The sequence below is a fragment of the Schistosoma mansoni genome, assembly GCF_000237925.1.
Source record: "Schistosoma mansoni, WGS project CABG00000000 data, supercontig 0196, strain Puerto Rico, whole genome shotgun sequence".
In the NCBI taxonomy this organism is placed as follows: Eukaryota; Metazoa; Platyhelminthes; class Trematoda; order Strigeidida; family Schistosomatidae; genus Schistosoma; species Schistosoma mansoni.
Window position 1 is genome coordinate 145,639 of NW_017386073.1, and position 20,328 is coordinate 165,966.

The 20,328-nt window shown below is 38.5% G+C and overlaps 1 protein-coding gene across 1 annotated transcript; it reads right to left on the minus strand.

Moving 5' to 3' along the window:
• Positions 1-1,048: 1,048 nt before the first annotated feature.
• Positions 1,049-18,748, minus strand: Smp_169130 (afadin (af-6 protein), putative; the record flags this gene model as incomplete). Its single annotated transcript, XM_018793787.1, has 6 exons — positions 18,576-18,748; positions 18,351-18,543; positions 10,909-11,021; positions 9,712-10,180; positions 3,198-3,532; positions 1,049-1,096 (listed from the first exon to the last, which is right to left on the minus strand). Exons 1-6 carry the CDS (start codon positions 18,672-18,674, stop codon positions 1,049-1,051), a joined length of 1,257 nt encoding a protein of 418 aa, XP_018647116.1. The 5' UTR covers positions 18,675-18,748.
• Between the last annotated feature and the right edge of the window lie 1,580 nt (positions 18,749-20,328).

Below are 20,328 nucleotides of genomic sequence, written 5' to 3' on the forward strand. Positions count from 1 at the left end.
TGTAGTGATTTTGTAATAACCTAACTTTTTAAATTACTAACTTTCATCTGTTATGATATTTCTTACTGTATACAATGTAAGTTGTTTTGATTTTGAAAATTATGTACAACTCTTAAACCCATTTAACCTAGATTTCTCTTAGTAGTGTTAATTAACGTAGGACTTAAGTAGAGAGCTTCTCAAACGGTGCCAGTAACCACTTAACTTCAAAATATTAACCTTATTATTGGCGGATATTTCACTTTTGATGTAATCCCTGATCGTTTATGATGTGGTGAGCCAATCAGAAGTAGCAAAAGGTCAACCGATAGCTATTAGAAGTGGCTTGAAAGGTCGAGTGCATTTCATTGGGGTCAATTTTCTAAGGATTATATACATTTAAATGAGTATCTGTGCATTTCATTCGGTAGTTCAATGCACTTTCTCGCTCAAGAAGTCAGTTGAGGGGTTAGCTCATAGGGCAGTATCGGATTTCGGACACCGCACGTCACAATTAGTATAACGGACTGATCTCAGTCAACTACTGTAAACTAACAATTACCGGACAGCTATTTCGTACTAGTATTGGAATCTCTTCCGTAGTTTTTGAGGCTCACTATCTGACTCTGATTTGGTCGTACGAAGATGCTATAATCATAAATGTTCCATTTAACTCCGTATATTACCTAGGCCAACCCCAATTGTGTGATGGCGGTAATAAGAAGCCAAATACGGGTTGAATTAGAGAAATTTATTTCGAGCACCCGTTTATCCAGACAGACATTCCGAATATGAAGCGAGAGAGCGAAAAGTAGAAGAATAGTGAGCCAACTCGCTTTGGTAAAGCGTGACTCAATATTTATAGTCGAACAAAAAAGGTTACAGACATGTAATGAATAGGGTAAGTACTTAATATACGCTCATATAAAAAGTCAAGGCTAATATGCGAATAATTGACAAGGTCAAAATTCGACATGAAAAGAATGAATAAATCGGTCTGTCTGGAAGCTATAATAACCCATGAGGGCTTGACACAGTACTAGACACTACAAGAATAAAAAAATACGTTTTAATCACGAAAATACTCCTGATTGTGCTCTGAATCATACTGAGTGGGCTGAGATACAATACTTACTGTAATTTGGCTAAAGCATTATATCACTTTCGCTATGTAGTTACATTAAAGTTATTTTTAACCATTTTAAACATTTTTAGAAACTAACTATAAACTGTTTGTACCTATTTATTAGTAGTATGTAAGTTATCCTGAGTTTTGAATATTGTGCAAAATCCAATAAGTCAGTCAGTCAGTCAGCGACAACGTAGGACCGGGCACATATATGCATCGGTCCAAGTTGCCATACCTCGTTAGCACAACAAGATGAACACCGGACACATAGAAGTAATTAATTTAGTGGTGGTAGTATGTAAAGAAAGGTTGTATATAAGGATATAGTATAGGAAGGAAAAAAGTTATGAAGCAATTTTAATCTCAAGGTTTAAGGGAAGACAAAGAGTGTATACACCTACGCCATTGTGATCGATTCTGAGCCATGTCACCCAGAGTCTCCAACCATTGGTTACGATAGTCACGCGGACCCCAACCAGGTAGTCTGCATCTACCAACATGGCTCAGACTAGAAGCGATATCTTAAGTCTGATTGGTTCCTCAAAGGTCGGTGTAAGAGAGAAATACAGGTGAAATCATAAGATTGCATGCATGAGTGACTCAACACCATAATATCCAAGTTTAAGGTTTACACAATCGACTTTTAGCTACAGACTTTTTGTAAAGCTAGGTAATAGTGATAGATTGATCGGGACGGAGCACAAACCTGCAATCAACTTTAATGACTAAACAGAAAGAACAAAATTTAACGATGTCACTTGCAAGCATTTTTCGTAAACTGTTATAAGTTTTATTTGCTATTAGAAAGATGGTGGTTACATGTCGTTTATATATTGTGTAACCGATTATAAAATCGACGAATAACAAACTATAAGCCAACAATTTTCATAAACTTTAAAAATGGGATAGGATGAAAAATCATGGATTTCGTGTTTCCCTAAACTATAACCGTCATATATATATATATATATATATATATATATATATATATATATATAGTTTATCAACAATTATTGTGAAGTTTCACTTAATTCACAAGATTTTGATTATTTTCAGATATTCCCATTCATTGAAATCGTGAATCGAACAACATTAAACCACCATGGAGAATCTAGAAACGCTGGACGGCCGTTTCTTCCTAGCATGGGACTCTTCACCAGTGCGCATCCACGATCCTTCAGAAGGAACTCGAACCCAGGACATACATGCATATATATAGTTTGTTAAATTTATTAATAACTATTATCGTGAAGTTTTCACAAGGTCTTGATCATTTTCTGATATTTTTTTTTAATTTCGGAAATGTGAATTGTGGAGTATTTGTAGGTAAACATATTAAAGGTCAGAAAAGAAGGCTTACATACACAAACACACGGGCGTATAAACCAGAATTTACAGGCAGTGGACGTTAAAAAGATCAAGAAAGAGTGAGTGAAACATTTGAAAAATGTGTTGTTTTCATTCTCGAGATCCAGTGAGACACATCATGAAAATAATAATAGCTATAGCATTAGCAATGATTCTATAACTTAATGTTGTGTACGCCACAGTGTATTTGCTCAAAAAGAAAAAAGGAAATTAACTGAAAACAAGAAGTACATTTAGAATAAAGTTATACACATGACAATTAATCAATGAAGTGCATGTATGTGTGTGTACGTACGCATAGTAATTCACCACTGAGGAAACTAAAAGGATAACTTATTGTTTTTTTTATTCTATACTTCGTATGATTTATTAAGAAAGTTTACTAAATGACACAAATGGATGATAATCGTATTGTTAATGGTCACTTGGAGAAACAATTTACGATAATCTATAGACAGTAGACCTATTGTAACGCTCGCTTTTAGCCATAAAGATCTTTAAACTGAATGAATTATTAAATAAAAAAAATAAAACAGATACTCCCTACTTGTAAGAGAGTAGTAATACTATCCAGTTGCTTAAATTAAAGTAGACGTCATGGGTTTAGAACCTGTAACTCGCTAGTTAAAAGTTGAAGACTTCAAACCAATAAGTAGCTGAGCAACCACACAAAAAATATCGTTGGTGAAATACAAAAAACACTTGTAAATATTTTACTTACTTCAAAAGTGATCACTGTATTACCAAAGGATTTTGTCCCAACTACTGTTGATGACGATGATGATGGATTGTTTGTTGACAGTGAAGTCAATAAATATTCTAATGGACATAAATCATCTGAGAGTATTTCTTCGACACCAACTAATCCAGTCAATATATCATGAGAATTACGTTTACGCATAACTAAACAATATGCATCTGGATCGGCTTCGTCTAAACCATATTTATTTAAACTTTCACGTATAATATATCCAACATTGTCTGTAATTGATATTAATAATGTTTTATATGGTATTTCAGGAAATAATTGACCACCGTAGATTCTTAACGTTCCACCTAGAAAAACAACAGATGTAAGGGGGGGAGGAAAGAATGATATTAATAAGCAGTCAAGCTCTAGTCTTCTGAATTTTGGTATTATCAAGGGTCAGAGACCCAGTTTATATATAATAAAACGATAATTGTTAATCTTTCTCAACTCCTCTTTACTTTTTCTTACTGTCTGAGCTTTACTCACTTTGCTCGTACTTATAATTAGCGTTTAAGCATCACGTAACCACTTATTTATAGCCAGTCAATATTTGTTATTAAATGCTACAAGTTGTAAGCAGCTGATGAGGACCAAGCGAAATAAAATGAATTAGATGTTATTCTGCTCAACTATTCTTTCTCTCTTCAAGATAAAAGAGATTATGAGTTGGGAATAATGTGTGGGTGAGAATGATAATAATTGGTTGTTGTGGTGTAGATAGTCTGACGGGTGCCAGATGAGTTATATATTTCCCTATCCTTATTATTTATTGGTTGTTCATTATTGTTGGATTGTGTCGGGCTTTAGTGTGGAAATATATTTGCGTTCTAGTCAGGCTAATCACGTGTTCTTGATGACTTGCGTTGTAGTCCTGTAGAGTAGACGCTGGGTGGGAAATCTGGTGTTAGTATTCGTCTAAGGTAAATTAACGTCTCATTCGTGTAAACAACGAAAAAGGACAGGTATAACAGGGAAGCGTTCCATTACGTTAGATGACCATTTATTCAGTTTGTATAATGAAAGTGAAGAGACATTTGGAGAAATCAACCGGCTTTTCTGGCAGGAAGACTGTCATTTCATGGCGAAAAACTCAGCTCCTAGACACGTTCTCGTTGTTTGAAACACCAGGGTCTTCTAATGCAGGTGTCTCATTTAGAATGAATAAACGTTATATGCACACCGATAGCACATAGGTTTGCACTTACGTATCCCGTGATATAAATATAGGTTGCTGGTCACCACTCCCTTTATATTTGCTATCTTTTTCTAGCATTTAACTCCGCCTGTAACTCTTCTAGGGCTACTGACGGTCCCAAGATCGGGTAAGGAGGGATTGAGAGTAGAATCGGCAACCATATCCCGTAGAAAACAACCTCGCTAAAAAGAACGTTAACCAGAATAAACAATCTAAACCACTTAAACTCTACCCTACGCGTTGAAGGAAGGATTATGACGCTTCATGATGAAAGCCGAGGTTCTTAAAAAGTCATGAGGCCGATGCCCATTCTAACAACAACAGCAACAATTTTCATAGGTACATGGAACGTCCGGACAATGTGGGAGACCGGGAAGACCAGTCGAATAGCAATGGAAATGAGGAGATACAAATCGGCAGTACTTGGAATCAGCGAAACCCATTGAACACAAGCTGAACAGCCAAGGCCATATACGGGAGAAATGCTGCTGCACTTCGATCACGAAGAGGAAAATGCTCCACACACTCAGGGATTTGCTCTAATGCTGTCAAGAGAAGCACGAAATGCACTTGTAGGATGGGAATCTCACGGATCCAGAATTATCAAAGCATCATTCAAAACAAAGAAGGAGGGAATCACAATGAATGTTATCCAATGTTATGCACCCACCAATGATAGCAACGATGACGATAAAGACCAGTTCTATGAGAAACTGCAATCAATCATAGCTAATTGCTCAAGAAAAAACCTCACCATCCTAATGGGAGACCTACATGCTAAAGTCGGAGTGGACAACACAGGATATGAAGATATAATTGGACGACATGGACTAGGAGAGAGAAATGAAAATGGGGAGAGATTTGCAAATCTATGTGCATTCCACAAACTGGTTATAGGCGGCACAATATTCCCCCACAAACGCATACACAAAGCTACATGGATCTCGGCGGACCACACCACAAAGAAACAGATAGATCATATTTGTATCAACAAAATATTCCGAAGGGCAATGGAAGATGTGAGAACCACGAGAGGAGCTGACATAGCTTCAGATCACCACCTGGTTGTGGCCAGAGTAAGACTGAGGCTAAAGACGCATTGGACAACTGGGGAAACAGCATTACAAAGGTTCAATACAGCCTTCCTTCAACATACTGACAAACTGAACCAATTCAATATGATTCTCAACAACCGGCTCCAAGCCTTACAGGATCTACTGAAAGAAGAAGAAACCACTATGGAGGACAACTGGAAAGGGATCAATGAAGCACTAACTTCAACGTGTCAGGAGGTTCTGGACCGTAAAAAGCATCATCATAAGGAATGGATCTATATCGAAACCTTGGTCAATATTCAAGAAAAGAAGAACAGGAAGAAAGCAATTAACAACAGCCGAACCAGAACAGAGAAAGTCAAGGCATGAAACTAAATACACAGAGACAAACAAGCAAGTGAAGAAGAGCATAAGAGTCGACAAGCAGAAATATGTGGAAGACTTAGCAACGACAAAAAAACATCTGCGAGAGAAGGGAATATGAAACAACCATATGATACAACGAAGAAACTAGCACGGAGATATAGTAAACCGGAGAGACCCGTCAAGGACAAAGAAGGAAAGACAATCATTGAGATTTAAGAACGGAGGAAAAGATGGGCAGAATACTTCGAGGAACTGTTGAATAGACCAGTTCCATTGAATCCACCGGGGATCGAAGAAGCACACACAGACCTTCCTATGGATGTCACTTCACCAACGATCGAAAAATTCAGGGTGACCATCAGACAAATCAAGGATGGAAATGCGGCAGGACCTGACAATATACCAGCTGAAGCACTGAAGTTAGACACTGAAGTAACAGCAAACATGCTTCACTTTCTATTCAAGAAGATTTGGGAGGAGGAACAAGTGCCAACGGATTGAAAAGAAGGATGCCTCATCAAGATACCTCAGAAAGGAGGTCTGAGCAAATGTGAGAATCACAGAGGCATCACACTGTTGTCAGTACCAGAAAAAGCTTGCAACACTTTCAATCGTGAGTTATGTCGACTTCGACTAGAACTAACACATTGAAATTTGAGAAGCATAAAATTTATAATTTTCAAAAGTAACAAGTCAAGTAAAATGATGCATTGTTTGGATTGAATGAACAGAAAAAAATTAAAAATGAATATGAAAATTTCACTACAGGAGTGAACCAATAAAACAAATTAAATGCCTATAAGAGTTTATTGCGAATTCTTAAAATTAGGTTTCATGGGGATCGATACTCACAAACGATTTTGTAAACAATAATGCTCTCCAGAAATTCGAGCCTATATCACGGGTTGGAACAAGGTACACCACGATACCATAGTGTTTAGCTAGGGGAGCAAGTTTGCAAATTTGATTTGCAAAACATCACCAAAACGAATTGAATAACGTTATATTGAATGGAACTTACTGACCGAATCGTGGAAAGTGAAATAGTTTAAAAGGAACACGTATTGATGCCAAAATGCCAATAGTTCGCCTCAATGAATAACTATAGGGAATCAGTGGTTTAGTCTCAAATGCAATTTCTCCATTAGAACAAAGGTAGTTTCTGGGATTTTTACCCAGTTTAAAATAGATTTATTTATTATGTTTTGGGTTTTCAAAACTCCTATGGATAAAAATTAGAATTTTTATTTACAAAACTACTATTTGCAGTTTTTCAGGTCGTATCTAGATATCCTACGCGTAGTATAAAATGTATTTCAAATCTTTTGCATGTTTCACTGAATCCGAATACAAACCTATGAAGTTATTCTCGCTGGATTTTGTTCTATCTTGCCAATGGTTTAAAATGTAGTAAATAATCCGAGTTTACCATTTATGTGAATAATTTGGTTTTACACGATGACAGAGAGCAACTTTTTAATATGGAAAAGCAGTTACTATCTCGCACATTCTTCTAGTATGCTCAAGATGATAGTCTTTCAACGATAGTAATTTTAGCATCTATGTGTAATTGTCATACAAAGATACATCATATGTAATAGAATAAGTGTGAGAAAACCACATGGTGTACACAATTTTCATATAATTAGCAGGATGGACTGGTATTTTACTAGCAGGTGAGGAAAACATCCATAAGACTAGGAGGAATTTGCGGGCGAAAACACTACATATGTCTATCCATTTTAAAAAATGTATTAGCTATATTCAACTAAGCAACTTGAAAAACCACATATAACTCGGATCACAATTGAAATCACGTGGAATTACATTGAATTGATTACAAAAAAAAGAAATATATAGGTGAATCAGCGAAAAAAGGCGTAAAATAAACTGAAAGACAAAGTACGTACAGGTCTACCACTAAATTTACCAATCTTATCAATCTGAAATGATAAATATAGCTTCACCAAAATTTATGCCAATGTTATGCTTAAAGCTGTAACTTAGAAAATCGAGTAACATTTCACTGTCAAATAATAGTAACCGAATTATTAACCGGTATTTAATAATTTGACACAGATAGTTTTCAGATTTAAAAATTAAGGTGCAAACTTTTCCAAACATTGAGCGAAAAGCCTCGTTCTGTCTACACTATATTTTCACAGTCGTAACATTTAAATGTCATTCAAAGTGTCATTTAAAATAGAAAAATAACGTACCACTAAATATATTGGAAGAGGTTACAAGAATAATGGATATAACTTTATGGATCGTTTCCTACTCATTAATAATCCGTTTTTTCCATTTTGAAGTGTCTAGCTAGTAATCTAGAATACATACTACCCCTTTGACAGATCTATCAGTGCGAATGTAAAGTACATACTATAGGGCATCATATTTTGCTATTTTACATTATGTATTGATTAAATAGTCGTTTTAACAAAGCAGAGCTATATATTCATCATTTATAATGAACTAACTCACATCAGACTGTGTAATACTTTCACCAGGTTCTTCTTCTTCCCATTCATCATCTGAATCAATGGAATAATCAAGTTGATAATCATCACGAGCAAATGGTCTACGACCAGTAACGATACGACTACGACGTCGCCATGTACCATAATGTGCAGGTCGATAATTTTCAACGAATTGAAATAACTTTGCACGTAGCCATACTGTTCCACCACTACCACGATTACCATGTTGTTTTAAAGCGATCGAGTTTATAACAGGATAGATATTATCTCCAAGATATTCAACTTCAGGAGGTTCACTGGATATAAAATACGAAATAAGATACTATCATTCATATAGTGAGTAGGCAATTACCATATTTTACAAAAGTAATGTTTTCTGATGTGTTTTCTTATTGAATCCATAAAATACGCACGGAACTTTTAGCTCCCGTAGACAACGGACTATTAGTGGCTCGTCACGAGACCTGAAGGAATATGTTTAATATTCACTGAAACTATGAGTGCAGACTGTGTTTCAAGCTAAAGTAAAACAGACTCAGTGCTCCATAGTTTTCAATGGTCCTCCAAATTCTTTCACTCAGTGTTAGAAAGACTTAGCAACGACAAAAAAAACATCTGCGAGAGAAGGGAATATGAAACAATCATATGATACAACGAAGAAACTAGCACGGAGATATAGTAAACCGGAGAGACCCGTCAAGGACAAAGAAGGAAAGACAATCATTGAGATTCAAGAACGAAGGAAAAGATGGGCAGAATACTTCGAGGAACTGTTGGATAGACCAGTTCCATTGAATCCACCGGGGATCGAAGAAGCACACACAGACCTTCCTATGGATGTCACTTCACCAACGATCGAAAAATTCAGGGTGACCATCAGACAAATCAAGGATGGGAAAGCAGCAGAACTTGAAATTATACAATCTTGGAATTGGTCTGTTATCAGAGCTGTAGCAATAACGAAATATACTATAGTAGCTAATATCCACGATCTCCCACACTGGACTAAGACCCAGTACCTTCGGTTTCGAGCACGAACGCCTAACCTCTATAAACCACTGATGCGCATATGCCAGTCTGCTTTCTTTTGTGGAGCTTCGTATGCCAGTGGTCAGTCGATACCACTTTGCAGTCGTGTTTGGCAGCATTTAACAGAGTGGCTCAGGAAAGAACAGCACTGATCAACTACAACATATATTCTGCAACATGTACTACATACAGAGTATTCACTTTTAATGAGTAGCCTTATTAATTTCTTATCTATAATTGTGTTAAAATACCGCAAGACAACTTGAATCGATACAAGATCATGCCGAATTCCAGCTATCGATAGTTTCAATCTTTGAAAGAGGTTGACTTAAAAAAACCCTTCTACTTCTTAAACGTACCTGATCCAATATTATCATGATGTAACATTTGCATAAATTTAGCTTCTAATGTACGTTGACGTTTTTGTTGCATCGCTGTCTCCGGATTCGATATTGTACGTGTAAATGATGAATTTGGTAGAGTGTCAGGATTCGGTGAAATTGAATTTTTATTGTTATTATTACGATGTATAATATTATCGCCACTACCATGATGTTTAATTGATCCTAGTAAACATATCAATGAATTTTCAGTATTAAAAATGGAACGAGAAGTTTTCGACAATCCTACACCTGCTGCACAACCTAATGGTTGTTTACGTCTTTCATCCGTTTTTACAGTCATAGGTGAAGTGATCTTTTCACGTCGAAAAGACCAGAGACGTGGAAACAGACGAGTTTTAGAGTTGATTACTGATCCACAAACATTACTATTATTATTTGGATCATTAAGTAAATTTGTTCCATTTTGAATTTCTGAAACATTTTTCTTGAAAAGAGAATTATTAAAATAAAAGTATGTTATGGGGATTTACATGAAAAGGATAAATAATGTATTCAGAAAAAATCACGTTTTCTAAAGCCGTGCGCTACTTTGTGAAAACCAAACAGTAATACGAATGCATTTGACTGCCATAGAATAATGTTTCATGTTATTGTAGGAACTGGATTCACATAATCATTCGTTACTAACTTATTAAGTCGATTTTTATCACTTATATTACGTAATCCAGTATCATAATCTTTCGTTTACATCATCGTGGTTATTCCTTGTTCATATGTCCTCGCGGAACTAGTACTTTAACACAAAACATTCTCCATATATAAATACGATTGTACAGCTTGACAATAAATTAGTTGAAAAGAGATCCCTCCAGTGAACTTCCTGTTTTTAACTGTAGGAACTCAAAATGTCAACTTTAGTTCAAAACTGTCTCCATTCTTCTCAAGCTTAAAATCCCTATTTTTGTGTTTTTATTGAGGAAAGCATGTTTCCAATCACCTAAGCAACAAGGTCAAATTGAACCTTGAGTTTTGTTGATTACTTGCCTAAAATTCGGTTAAAACAATTTTTCTGAATACTTACCTTTTTATGTATTTTGTGAAATTGTCTGTAAGTACGTGTACACTTTTTCTATCAAGAAGTTATGGACAGAAATAAAAAGTTTGAGAGTAAAAACAAAAAGCAACTGACCACCAAAAAGAGGAAAGACATACCTGAATATGTCCACTGTTAGGTTCCAGTTTTAAAACAAACTTTCCTTCTCGACCTAATTTACTCCAACTGAGTTGGACTAACAAAGGATATTCATCGTTCGTCAGTCGTCTAACTGATAAAGTTTAAAAAAAGACAAGAATTTAACAACAAATTCAAGATGTCATAAAAATGAACATTAATTGTAACCATTCTGTTCATAGTTAAGCTGGAGTTTAATTTTACTGAAACTTTAGTAAGCAGTCATTATAGAACTGATCAATATAGCTTATACTAGTTAACTAACTTGGGATTGGTTTGTGTTTTCAGAATACGGAGGTATATATTTTTACAATGTGCGAAGCAGTATTTAAATGATTAAAGTACTTGATTCTCGAGGTGATTTGTAATCCATGAGATCTAGTTAGGTTTGGGCCTGCTACGGCCGAGAGTGGGGAGAGTCAGATCTCCCTTTCGAAATGCTCACATAGCCAAGTGCATACAACCATTGTCAGGGAGGTTCTACTCACTGCCTTCTCGTGGCGGGGGTGTTGTTTACGAAATTGAGAGGACGAAAAGCAGATGTCCGGAGCTTCAACCGGGTTGACGGACACGAGAGTCCATCTAGGAGAGTTGGAAAACCCTGATTCCAAACCAGTGGTGCACATGGGCTCCAGGATCCTGAGGGAACAAATGGCGTATGAATCAATCGATGGTCACCCGCTCCCATGGGACTGCATCTCCTTACGCTGCTCCACTGCCTTGTGGATTAGACCTTCGGGTCAAAGGCTCCGGGTGTAGCCCCCTAAGTAAACCACTTGCTTTGGTCTGAGCACTACCACGGCCCGCACACAAATAAAATGAGGTGATGATAATTACTGAAAATACTATTCTAGCTTCAATTAAAATTCGAACAATTCACATCCATTTGGTAACATTCATTTTTTTTATATGCTACATCACTTAACTACTCTCATTTTTGTGTATTCTTATTTTCCAACTTATACAGCAGCTTGCCTATGGTGGAAACTCTGCTCTATCTAAACGATCTTGAGTCACTGGCTGGTCGAAAGTTGAATGCTACCACCGAATACGAATACTGAAACAGCCTTTCTGAAACCACGTATGCCATTCAAACTGGTTTCCTTCAACGTTCACACACAAGTGCGGATAGGACAACAGATAGGGTTGGTTATGTTTTTAGAAAGTCTTAATATCGACGTCTGTTGTCTATCAGAGACCCGTATTCAAGACTAGTGAAGTACTACAAATTCGCTCTCCATCTGTCGCTTTGAAAAGCTTGTTTTACGTGCGTTTATCCGGGGACCCTGTGGCATTTTCATCTGGTTTTGCTGGCGTTGGTGTGCACAAAGCGCTAGAGCTGAGGCAACACTAATTAATCGGTCGTGCGGTTAGGTTAGAAAGCTCCATCAAAGTGAGAAGAAATAGGTGTGAGAAACGATGTCTTTTCGTCATCTCCCTCTATGCTCCAACAGATTGCAGCTAGGATGCGATCAAGGATGAGTTCGACCATCAGTTAACAGTTTTTCCGCAGAAAGTGCGTTCGACAGATATTGTAGTACTAGCTGGAGATTTGAATGCTGAGGTCGGGCGTCTAGGCACGGAAGAGAGTCATTTAGGTAGCTGATGGGGACTTGTTGGTCGCAGGACAGATAACGGGGACTGTCTACGGCAACTGTGCACAGACTACAACCTGTTTCTGGCTGTCACTAACTTCCGGCACAGTCATCGCCGATGTGCCGTTCGGCGCTCTCCCTCTGCATCTCAAGCCTGAACTCAGATTGGTCACATCACGATCAGCTACCGCTGGCGTGGCTGTGTACAAGACTGTCGCTCCTTTTGGAGTGCCTATCTGAACTCCGATCATGCCCTTGTTTGCACTAATCTTACCTTACTTTTCAGTGGCCAACAAATTCACCGTCCTGAACAGATCGATGTCAGTAAATTGGTTGCAGCTTGTTACAACTAAATGTAAAACCGAGCTAGGTTCAAGGCTGGCTAACATCCCACCAAAGAGTACAGATGAGAGCATTGGTTGCAATTGAACGACGCCATGAAAATGGCGAGTAAAGTCGCTTGAGGCTTCGCGAAACGTCCCGCTTATAAACACTGAGTTTCTTCAGGTTTCTTACAACTCATTGAAGCCTGTCGGTCTACTCCAGGCGCCTGTGAGTTTGACTACAAACGACGACTGTTACGTAATGAAATTGGGCAAAGCTTGCGTAAGGACCGAGAAGTTTGGTGGTCGGAGTGTGCCAGAGAGTTGGGAGTAGCAGCTGCATCTGGTAACTGCCGGAAGCTCTTTCAACTCATTCGGGTCACTAGCAGCAAGAAATCTGGTGTGAGCGAAACAATCTGTGAAGATGAAGGGATCCCAATCACTAACATCTATCGACATCTTGAACGATGGCCAGTTCAACTGGTTTGCTGTCCCGGCAACATCGATCAAACTGTCCTGCCCTCCATGGCCTTCGACGACCGATCCACCAAATGAGGTGGAAGTCCGCAAGGATCTCCAACTCTTGAAACGCTACAAATCACCAGGCCCAGATGACATACCTCCGGCTCTTTTTAAAGATGATGGCGACTTTCCGGCGAACGAACTGACTGCGTTGTTTACAAAGGTTTGGGAGTTAGAGAGTGTTCCAACATCGTGGAATGAGTCGATAATTGTCCCTATCCTTAAAAAGGGTTCACGTCATCTCTGTAGGAACTATCGAGGGATAAGTTTACTTCCGATTGCGTTCAATTATTGGTTTCCGTCATACTTCGTAGGCTGTTCAAAACCCAAGAAAGATTGGCTCGTGAGGAGCGGGCTGGTTTTTGTTCTGGTCGAGGATGTATTGATCACATCTTTACCCTCCGATAAATGTTAGAACACTGTCATACTTATCACAGGCCAGAAATCGTGGTGTTTCTTGATATCAGGACTGCCTTCGATTCATTGGACAGGACTGTTCTCTGGGATTGTCTATTGAAGAAGGGTGTGCCTGAAAAGTTTATTAACATCTTAAAAGCCCTATATACAAACACCTCAGGTAGAGTTAGGGCATACAACCTTCTCTCCCCATTGTTCAATTCAAGCAGTGGGGTGAGACAGGGTATTTTATTTTATTTAAACACATACATATTGGTACAAAAGGGCACCAGATACTTTTGCGCCACACTATAAGCGATACGGTAAATAATAATAATAATGTTAATTGTCTGGCATATAGTAAGCGCGTAAATAGGATTGTCAGAACAAGTCATTCCATTTATTTGTGTTAGAGCTGTGATACTACCCGGTTGCTCAAACCGAAGCACGTGGTTTTCTTAGGGAAGCACATCCGGAGCCTTTGACCTAAAGGTCTTATCCACAAGGCAGTGGAACATCGTGAGGAGATGCAGTCCCATGGTAGCCGGTAACCAACAATTGGTTCATACGCCATTTGTTCCCTTAGGATACTGGGGCCAATGTGCACCATTGGTTTGGTATCAGGGTTTTCCAACTCCCCTAGGTGAACTTTCCGTGTCCACCGACCCAGTTAAAGCTTTTCGTCCTCTCACTTTCGTGAACATCACCCCCGCTACGAGAAGGCAGTGAGTAGGACTTCCCTGGCAGGGGCTATATACGCGTGGCCATGTGAAAGCATTTCGGGAGGGAGAGCGAACCCTCCTCACTCTCCGCCGTACCAGGGCATTTGGGGGACTAGTCAGGGTTGCCCAATCTCATTATTCCCCTCCAACTTTGCAGGAAACAGTTCTGAAGGATGCAAGTAATGATGGTGTGAATCTGTTGCCTGGAGAAAGACTTCTCGACCTTGAGTATGCGGATGATATTGTTCTACTGTGCGATAATACTCAAGCCATGCAACCCGCACTTAATCAGTTGACAATTAGTGTCCGTAGGTATGGTATATGCTTAGCGACTTCGAAGTGCAAAGTACTTTTACAAGACTGGTAGGACCCCAATCCTGCACTCACCCTGGATAGTGAGCAGATAGAAATAGTCGAGAATTTCGTGTATCTAGGTAGCTGCTTAAGTGTTGATGGTGGCGTGGGTGATAAGATCAATCCATGTATAGTGAAAGCCAGAGCGGCTTATGCCAATCTGGACCATCTTTGGTGCTTTCGTGATGTTAGTCTGGCTGTAAAAGGTCGGGTCTACAACGCGTCGGTGAGAGTAGTTTTGCTCTATGCTTGTAAAACCTGGCCTCTCCGAGTTGAGGATGTTAGACGACTCTCTGTGTTTGATAATCGTTGTCTCCAAAGGGTAGCTGACATCCAGTGGCAACACCATGTTAGTAATGCAAAGGTTCGGCATCGTGTGTTTGGGCACAGCGACGACAATTCAATTGGTGTCACCATCTCAAAACATCGACTTCGGTGGCTTGGACATGTTCTACGAATGTCGTCCCAGAGAATCAGTCAGTCAGTCACAGCGTAGAACTTCGTACGTACGTACATCAGTTCGAGCAGCCATACCACATTAGCACAGAGATGAAGATTTCGATTCAAATCCCATAGTGGTAGAAGTAGTAAGAGTATAAGCATTATGTGAAAGATTAGGGTTTGAAGATGTTATTCAAGGAGTATAATACAGTGAGATAAAATTGGAAAGAGATTAGGATAGGGACATGAGGAATTTAGAGAATTAGAATTTAGTAGAACACAAAGAGTGGATGCACCTTCGCCATTGCAAACGATTTTGAGCCATGTCATTCAAGGTCTTTATCCATCGGTTGCTATCATCTCGCGAATCCCAACCAGGTAGTCTACACCTACCAACATGGCTCAGTTCACTTGTCAGCGACTTCATGGATTTATGCCACGTTTCGGTCTGGTCGCCCCTAGCTTTCTTCCAACCTACTCCTACACCATAAAGCATTGCACGTCGGGGCAGTCGGTGGTTGGGCATACGTAGCACGTGTCCCAACCATCTCAACTGATGAAATTTCACTACTTCATCAATCGATTTGCCATCATTACCTAGTGCCCGTTTCCTAACAACTGCATTACTTACCCGGTGGTCCCAGAGAATTCCTCACCGTGCATTATTTGCCGACACTGGGGCTGGTTGGAAAAAGCGGAGAGGTTGTCAGTGTATGACATGGTGTCGGGGTATGAAAGAAAGCTGTAAAGGACTGGCTTCTGTTGGTCCTTCACGAATCCCAGGTTGGAGTCCTAGGGATGGTGCAGCACAGGAGAGACGTTATCAGATATGGCTCAGAAAAGGAACTAGTGGTGATCCTGATGTAACTTTATCTTACTTCATAAAAAATGGACGTAACTTCTTTGACTGGAAGAATTCTTTCTGGCTGTACCTTTGCTAACCGAACTGATACCATTATTATTATCATTACTGCTATTATTATTATTATATCATTATATTATCATTATCATTATATCATTATTATTATATCACACTAATTTCTGTTCGTTATTGTTCCCCTTTCTCTTATACGCATCTTACATTCTTTATCTCTTCACATTCTCATTTTTATTGTGTGGCGCATATGTATCTTGTGTCTCTGTACTGATATTTATGTGTCCAAACAAAATAGTAAATAAATAACAAACTAGGTAGTCTCACTTTCATGTATTGGTTTAAAACTCAGAATATAAACCTATATTTCGTAAATGAGTTACATTATTAGTTTCAACTGTTATACATAGTAACACAAGATTATTAGTCGTTGTATATATCTAATGGTGAATACAGTTAAGGAAGTCTGTGAAAAGACACTTTTTTCTCATTGCAATAGTAAAAGATAACTATTTAAAGACAGGTCTAATTGTATAACTTCAAATATCGGTTGTAGATAAACTTGTGTTTACGAAACCTAACAGACTATGTTGGAATTTATTTTTTAGGACAAAGAGTAAGCTTATGAGAGTAGTCTGAACGACTAAACAGTTGGAATCAGTATGAACCTGGATTATTAAAAATTCCAGTGAAGTATCACCATAACTTGAGTAACGGACAATTGACATTTATAAAAAAGATAATAAACAGTAGTGTTGCCTATATGATAGATGCCATTTGTTGTACTAACAAATATGATAAAATGCACGGGGATAATTTCGGCAAATAAATGTTTGAACAAGAAGTAGATGTTGATTGAAACACTTCGAAAAATGAAAATTATCGGTTTTGCAAATAGACAGTAAATTACACGATTTCGAACAAGCCTGTGTTGGTTGTATTTAAAGATGCTTATAAAATGCAATTAACAAATTATAGTACCTTCTGATAAGTTATATTTATGGTAATTTAGTTGACATGCCCCCAAATGCCCTGGTACGGCGGAGAGTGAGGAGGGTTCGCTCTCCCGAAATGCTTTCACATGGCCACGCGTATATAGCCCCTGCCAGGGAAGTCCTACTCACTGCCTTCTCGTAGCGGGGGTGATGTTCACGAAAGTGAGAGGACGAAAAGCGAATGTCCGGCGCTTTAACCGGGTCGGTGGACACGGAAAGTTCACCTAGGGGAGTTGGAAAACCCTGATACCAAACCAATGGTGCACATTGGCCCCAGTATCCTAAGGGAACAAATGGCGTATGAACCAATTGTTGGTTACCGGCTACCATGGGACTGCATCTCCTCACGATGTTCCACTGCCTTGTGGATAAGACCTTTAGGTCAAAGGCTCCGGATGTGCTTCCCTAAGAAAACCACGTGCTTCGGTTTGAGCAACCGGGTAGTATCACAGCTCTAACACAAATCAAACGAGATTTGTGTGGCGCATATGTATCTGGTTCCCCTTTGTACCAATATTTATGTGCTTAAATAAATAAATTAGTTGACATGAAAGGGGAAATTCCAATCCAATAACAGAAACCACGATATGGAAACAAAGACTTATCATTGTATAGACGGACCTCTGGTGTGGGGGGACAACAATCTCTTAATTCAAGATGACTTGTGTCTTCAGAGTCATAGTTTTCATGGATCCCTTTTAGGGATAATGAATTGTGATATTGTTTATCAGACTATACAGATTTTCTGGTTTTACTTAGAACGCTTCTAAACTTGTAACCAACCTACTTAAGCACATTTAGTGATAACAATTATCAAGACCTGTCCTAAAGATTATTAAGTTTGGTGATAAAATGACTGCTAAGCTAATGAGAACCATACAAAGTGGTTTGATTTAACAATATAAGCGACATACATTATGTACCTCATGGAGAAAACCACAAAAGACTGACTGATGGTTACAATGTTTGGAACAAAACCCATGTCCTATGAAGCACCATGACAGAGAAGAAAGTCATCAGCCGGAAGACTAGATAATATGAAAAACCACATTTAGTGTGCTGTTTGAAATGATTAGAAATACATTCGATAGAAAACAAGTATCTACAATACAGTAGACTGAGCATACGTTTTACTACAGCTCTATATTTTAATGAAACCGGAAAAATATCGAAGTATTCACTTAGTAATACTGAAACAAACCTCCGTTTGGATGATGCTCGTAAATCCCGAAACGTTTGTTAGTGACAGACGGTTCCTGGATGCAAAACTTTTCTTTCAATACTTCCGCAACTTCAGAAGTTCTGGACGAACTTGACACTCTAATGCACTTTGTCCGGAATTTCCTATTTTCATCCTGAAGAAAAAACCGCATGACCCCATTGAACTCACATTTCTAAAGCTGTGTCAAACAACAGTATTTCTTACTTCATCGGGGATCGTAAGTTCAAATAAATCCAACCTACTAGAATTCCACTCTAAAACCTGCTCAATCAACCTTTTTCTACGGTCACTCAGATACCCCATAAGGAAGATAATGCAAATATAGCGCTATCCATCATTTACAATGCGTTAACCTTCTCCAAGGACAGAACCAACTCAAATGGGTTGCTTAAACACTTTCAACAATTAGTATATAATGTACAATGTATCGATGATTTTGGCTTCCTCTCCGAATTAATAATAAGTTCGACTTTCTAAAAGTAGTGAATAAGAGTCAACCGTTTTGACGAACAACAAGTTGCGTCACCTAAGGAGTAACGGAGATTATGTTCTGAATTTTTGCCACATCCACGTAGTTTTGGTAGTGGTTACATTATATCATTCCATGTGATTGAAAATCGGTCCGCGTATACTATGAAATCGTGTGCTACGGCGTATATTGTATGATTGTTGTAGGCTTGGTAAACCTATCATGTGCATCGTAATGACGAGTTTTTCACAAACATTTTTTCTGGCATTTACATGTTTACACGGCGGTGAATGTTTGCCTAAGTGCAGCTTACTGCTTATGTGCAGAGTTTTTTGGCAGTGTTAGAGTGATTAGATAAAATGACAGTTTCTTTACTTTATTCTGCGCTGTGTATGTCTTAATGCGGGTATAGATACAATTCATTCCTTAATTCTTAGTTGAATTTAGTAGGCCGAGATTTGTGCTTGCCGATACCAAGCTCTAGACTGGTGCACTTATATCATCGAATTTCGGAGCATATACAACAATCAGAACAATATGTGAAAAGTTATTTGCATACAGATGTTTACATCCGAAGAGGGAGACTTTCGAGGCAATCGGCGTGCGATTCTTTGTGGTTAGCCGTGGTTCGTAACTTTTGACATCTGAAACATAAGCCACAAATATACGATGAAAACCACGCTTCCTCATGATAAATGAATCAGACCGGATCCCAAGCCGATAATTTTTTTTCTAAATGCCACTTGGTCAGGATATATGTCTAAAGAACGAACCAAAATGATGAGCGCAACCTAAGTGCTGTAGTTCATGGATGAGATTTTTTCAAGTGAGGTGAGTACCGGGAGCTGCCATGATGTGACTACTTAGCCCATCATATCTTGAGTGCAGATCACTTCACTATCTATACCGTCTCATCCAATCGTAACAATTTGCGGTTGCTGCTTGAGACTTGTACAGAAAACGTTTGCACTGGGACGAAAATGATGTGTCTAAGTAGAGTGACCACACCCGTATAGCCGAGACATGCCGTACCGATTAAGTGTTCTGACATTCACCATCTCTGACCTTCTTTCAGTGTTAAATCTCGATTATTTTACGTTCAGCTTCAAAGATTAGCTAGAGGTTCACCCAACACATTCAAGTGTTAGGACTTATGTGAATTGTATCGATTTTTTCTTCGGCTTTACAAGCATCTTAAAGAAATAGTGAGACTGTAATTGCCAGACTTTTCATGGTCAGATACAGCTTTGATTATTGAGTGAAAATACATGGACGCACAAAATGGGCCTTAATGAACTTGATACGCCTGCTTCTAGGTCTTAATTGCCACACCGACCTTTAGCAAACATACTTCCAATGAATCAAGATTTGTCTCCTATTATTATGGAGCCCATATAAAACATTGTGTGAGACCTAATAGTTAAAAAACCAAATATCTATAATATAAAGGAAACATTCAATCAAACCGAACAGAATCAATCACATATA